Here is a 5361-nt window from a genome sequence, read left to right as displayed (position 1 = left end):
CTTATGCGAGGTTTGATCTTTTGTTTATTCGACAATATGACAATATCACGTTGGTCTTTTAGCAACCGAATTTTTTTTGTATGGCGCAAGCAACATATTAATGCAATAGCACAATAAAAAAATCCAGAAAGTTAAAAACCCTTTTTTGTACTAACTGTGTCTCTCTTTTTTTCTGGACTCTGGACTCTTGGCTCTTGCTCTTTTTTTGTTTATCAATGGTTAAGAGTTTTATTTTGTGATGTAATACATAGGCTCCCGTTTTTTATTTTGTTTCAAGCTCCCCCTTCCCCTCTACCCTTCCAAAATGTCAGGACCGACCGTGTTCATCTCTCTGCCCTTTTGTGCGACTGCAGCTCCTCAAACAAACCATATAAAGACGCTCTTTGTTTTTACATCTATTAAGACACTTTTGTCATCCTCATGGTTAACAAAGAAAATGAGTTTATAATTTTGTCATCCTCGTGGTTAACAAAGAAAATGATTTGTCCTTTTCTCTGTATTTATTTGATCAACCGGGATGGTTTAAATACATATATAAAGCTGACTTGTCTCGAATAGAATTGTCGGTGAAATTGTTATAGAACAGCAGTTCTTCTCTCCTTCTATTTTATTAGTGGATTAGAGATTACTCCATCCCTTCCAAACTAAAATTCGGATTCTCTGTTTCGATTTGGATATCGTCAATGGGAAAACCAACGGGGAAGAAGAAGAATCCCGATACTCCTCCGACGGATTCTTCCGGTCGCGGTGGCGGAGGAGGAAACAAGTCAGGAAAAAGCTTCGATCGTTCAGCCTCGAAGGCGGACGAAGACATGACGATCTTCATCAATCGAGCAACAGAGCTGAAAGAAGAAGGAAACAAGCTATTCCAGAGACGTGACACGGAAGGCGCCATGTTAAGGTACGATAAAGCCGTCAAACTTTTACCTAGAGATCACGGAGACGTTGCTTACCTGAGAACGAGCATGGCCTCTTGTTACATGCAAATGGGATTAGGAGAGTATCCCAACGCCATTAACGAATGCAATCTCGCTCTGGAGGCTTCTCCTAAGCACAGTAAGGCTTTGTTGAAACGCGCTCGGTGTTATGAGGCGCTGAATAAGATGGATTTCGCGTTTAGGGATTCTCGTCTTGTTCTGAATATGGAGCCTGAGAATGTTTCTGCTAATGAGATCTTTGAGAGGGTCAACAAGGTTTTGGTGGCTAAAGGGATCGATTTGGTGGAGTTGGAGAAGAGTTTCCTCCCTGTGGAGCCTGTTGGCGCTGCTAGGCTAAGGAAGATTGTCAAGGAGAGGTTGAGGAAGAAGAAGAGGAAGACGGAGAGGAAAAGTATCGAGGATGCCGCCAAAATTGAAGATGATAAGAAGTTAGAGGATAAGGTTGTGGTTGAGGAGGAGAAGAAGAAGAAGACGGTAAATGCTGAAAAGGATGTTGAAGATGGAGATAGCAGGAGGAAGAAACTAGAGGAGGAGAAGAAAGCTAGTCCTGTCATGGATAAAGAGGTCATTGCTTCAGAGATTGACCCAAAGGTGACTAGGACGGTGAAGCTGGTTCATGGAGATGATATACGGTGGGCGCAATTGCCGTTGGATTCTAGCGTTAGACTTGTGAGAGACGTTATCAAAGATCGGTACCCTTCTCTGAAGGGTTTCTTGATCAAATATAGAGACCAAGAGGGTGATTTGGTTACCATTACCACGACGGATGAGCTCAGACTGGCTGCTTCCACGAGGGAGAAACTCGGCTCTTTTAGATTATATGTAACTGAAGTTAGCCCCAATCAAGAACCGACTTATGAAGGTGGTATGAACAATGAGGAATCAACCGATAAGTTTGCTAAGGGATCGAGTAGTGTTGGAGACTGTGTGGAATCTGAGAAAGCATCTGCTGGCCTTGATCATTGGATTTTCCAGTTTGCGCAATTGTTCAAGAACCATGTCGGGTTTGATTCTGATTCTTACTTGGACCTTCATAACCTTGGGATGAAGCTTTATACCGAAGGGATGGAAGATACCGTCACTGGGGAAGATGCGCAAGAACTCTTTGATATTGCTGCTGATAAGTTCCAAGAAATGGCTGCACTTGCCTTGTTTAACTGGGGGAACATTCATATGTCTAAGGCAAGAAGACAGATCTATTTTCCCGAGGACGGCTCGAGAGAAACTTTACTAGAGAAGGTCGAGGCAGGATTTGAATGGACAACGAAGGAGTACAACAAAGCTGCAGAAAAATACGAGGAAGCGGTTAAAGTTAAATCTGATTTCTACGAAGCTCATCTTGCACTCGGGCAACAACAGTTTGAGCAGGCTAAGCTTTGCTGGTATCATGCGCTTAGCAACAAGATAGATGTAGATAGCGAGGCTTCTCAGGATGTATTAAAGCTCTATAACAAAGCTGAGGAGAGTATGGAAAAGGGTATGCAAATTTGGGAAGAGATGGAAGAACGCCGTCTTAATGGAATTTCCAACTTTGATCAACATAAAGCAATGCTGCAGAAGCTGGGCTTGGATGGGGAGTTTAGTGAAGCGTCTGGTGAAGGAAACGCAGAGCAAACAGCCAATATGAGCTCTCAGATTAACCTGTTGTGGGGTTCTTTACTGTATGAACGGTCTATTGTTGAGTATAAACTTGGCCTACCAACTTGGGATGAATGCATGGAGGTTGCAGTGGAGAAATTCGAACTAGCTGGAGCTTCAGCAACCGATATAGCTGTCATGGTGAAGAACCATTGCTCAAATGAGAATGCACTTGAAGGTAATTAAACTTATAGATGTATAATAAACTCTAGCAGATTTACTTACATATATATATAAGTATAACGATCAAACAAGAAATGCAGGTATGGGATTCAAGATCGATGAGATTGTACAAGCTTGGAATGAGATGTATGATGCCAAAAGATGGCAGATCGGTGTCCCATCTTTCCGGCTAGAACCTTTGTTCCGGAGACGGTCACCAAAACTGCATGATATTTTAGAGAATATATTTTCAGGGCCTCAGTGATGAAAACCCTCATCATATATACAGACCGCACATATCATCAGTTGGCATCAGTTTTGATGTTTTCACTAGGTAAACATCTCATTTCCGCTTCACTTAACCCTTAATATGGTAATGTTTTGGTTGAATGCTACTTTGATGACGCAAAAAGATGTGAGTTGTCTGGTAGTATTTCGTGTAACAGGCTATGAATTTCTGTAAGGTATTCGATTCAAATTTGTAACATGTATGCCTTGAGATTAGTGATATATTATAATGAAATGGTGATATTGCTTAAATAATCTGTGGTTCATAGTGTCTGAAGAAAACTAATCTCTTCATGATCTGTTTCAACGATGTATTGTTATTGCAGGTATTGCTATTTGCTGAGAGTTGTATGCAATTTTTCTTTCTTTTTGTTTGGTTTGTCGGCTTTTTGGAAGCAATATTTTTTTTTCTCTTGGCGGGTATGGCCGTGAAGAAAATGCGTGATGACTTTTGTGCAGTTTGGGTTCCAAATTTTTTTTTTCTTTTCATTTTGGTGGGTCTGTAATTATATCATTGTTTTGTAATTTTTTTATTGATTGCTTGGAATTGTTTGTGTATATCTGTGATGGTTTCATTCTTATATTAAGGTTTTGGATTTTTTTATATATTTATTTATTTATTTGTCAAACCGCTGATCTATTATTCAAGTTTGAGCCAGATCGAAATTGAACAACCAATATAATACAACTCTCGATGAAATCTTCTTGCTATCTTAGAGCATCATTATCGATGAAACCCCTTTTTGGGTTTCTAATTTTTTTTTTTTTTTTTTTTTTTGTTTCGGCTGATTTAAAAAAAAAAAATTAAAAAATGAACCAATCGCGGGCCGCCACGTGTCGGTGGGGCCTGCGAACAGTTGACAAAACCCACCACGATCGTTTCTTCTTTCACGCTTTTTGCAATCGGTTTTGAACATTTGTGGGATCCAAAACCTTTAAAAACCCCTTCTGGAACCTGCAGTAATGCTGCTCTTAACTAATGAATCTGACAAAACGGAGAAGATAAATATGGAGAAATCATTAAATCTAGCATTTAGTCTTGACAGCTCCTTCAATTCCGTAGAAAAGTTTGACCATGCTCTAGCATCTTGAATCATTGTGATTAGTTTTTTGCAGTGGGTGCCAAAAACTTGACATGTCGACATTTGCAACATGCACTCCATTGCTCAAGATAGTGCTTCAAGTTCTGAATGTAGAGGTGATATCCTTCTTCTTTGGTTTCTGGCTCCCAAAAGTTGTACTTCCTTGCTGGGATCTTTCCATGTCCATCCACAACCACTAAAAAATGCGTCATATGTCCATGAGCCGTCGAACATGCAGATCTCTGAGATAGCATTTTGTGTAGTAGATTGTCTGACTTCTGCTATATCATCCCTTTTGTTGTTTGTTTCAAACTACACATGGCATTCTGACTTCGCATGTCGAATAATTTCTAATGGGTCCTTGTTTATCCCTCTGAACAATTTTTATTACTTGCTTTCCACGTATACCAGATTATCTAAGGATAAAGATATCTATCCAAATTTGGATCTTCAATATCAGTCTTTCGTGAAAAAAGAAAATCTATGTTTGTCTATTGGTTTGAAGAAGAGAAACTTAAGAGTGGGATTGAGGTTGGAGTTGCTCTTAGTGCCCATGTTTATAGAGCATGAGGGCATTTAAAGATGCATGATTAATTGTTTCATTCTCAGCTCCACATCTTGGGCTAAGAATCATTATATATATATTAATTTTTTTGTTTTTAATAAAACATTTCAAAAATTATAAAAACACCAAAAAGGTTTTAAAATTTAAATTTTTTTATAAGATAATAAAAACTTTATAATTTCACAAAACAGCAAAATAAATAAACAAACCACAAAATCACAATCAAAACCTATCTAAACCACAACCTAACAACACAATCTATCATCTAATTCATAAAATTCTTCATCCTAACATAAATCCAACATTCTTTTTTTTTTACCTAAAATTCGCAATTTCACACTCAAAAAGTAACATAAGTCAAATGTGAAAAGGAAAGTGATGACTTACATAATTTGTGAGGTGGATTTGATGAGTCTAAGGCTTAGAATCGCCAGATTAGAGAGAGAGAGATGGATAGAATTTGTGTGTTTTAGAGAGATAGAGAGAGAGAAGAGAAATGAGGAAAAAGAAGGGGTTTACGTTTTTATATTTAAAAAATTTTGACTGTCAGAATTTTTTATTTTGGTGTTTCATGAAAAATTAGGCGAGTTTTTTTCCCGGGCAAATTTCAATTTCTGACAAATTTCCGATGAATATACCATTTTCGTCGAAAATTCGTCGGACATTCGTCGGAATATACCATATTCGT

General features: G+C 38.4%; 1 protein-coding gene across 2 annotated transcripts; it reads left to right on the top strand.

Annotated features, from left to right (window-relative positions):
• The first annotated feature begins 320 nt into the window (after nt 1-320).
• On the top strand, nt 321-3738 carry LOC106388374 (protein PHOX1-like). 2 transcript variants are annotated; one of them, XR_002656897.2, is made up of 3 exons: nt 322-2754; nt 2840-3072; nt 3353-3738. XR_002656897.2 is itself a non-coding variant. In XM_022699208.2 (2 exons), exons 1-2 carry the CDS (start codon nt 684-686, stop codon nt 3001-3003), a joined length of 2235 nt encoding a protein of 744 aa, XP_022554929.2. In that variant the 5' UTR covers nt 321-683; the 3' UTR covers nt 3004-3317. The 2 variants fall into 2 exon arrangements, 1 of the variants encoding a protein (XP_022554929.2); XM_022699208.2 differs by lacking the exon at nt 3353-3738 and having other exon boundaries at nt 321-2754; nt 2840-3317.
• The last annotated feature ends 1623 nt before the right edge of the window (nt 3739-5361 follow it).

Source organism: Brassica napus, chromosome C3 (genome assembly GCF_020379485.1).
Source record: "Brassica napus cultivar Da-Ae chromosome C3, Da-Ae, whole genome shotgun sequence".
NCBI classification, from domain to species: Eukaryota; Viridiplantae; Streptophyta; class Magnoliopsida; order Brassicales; family Brassicaceae; genus Brassica; species Brassica napus.
The sequence above is the reverse complement of the archived record's forward strand: the minus strand, read 5'-3'. Positions and strand labels throughout refer to the sequence as shown.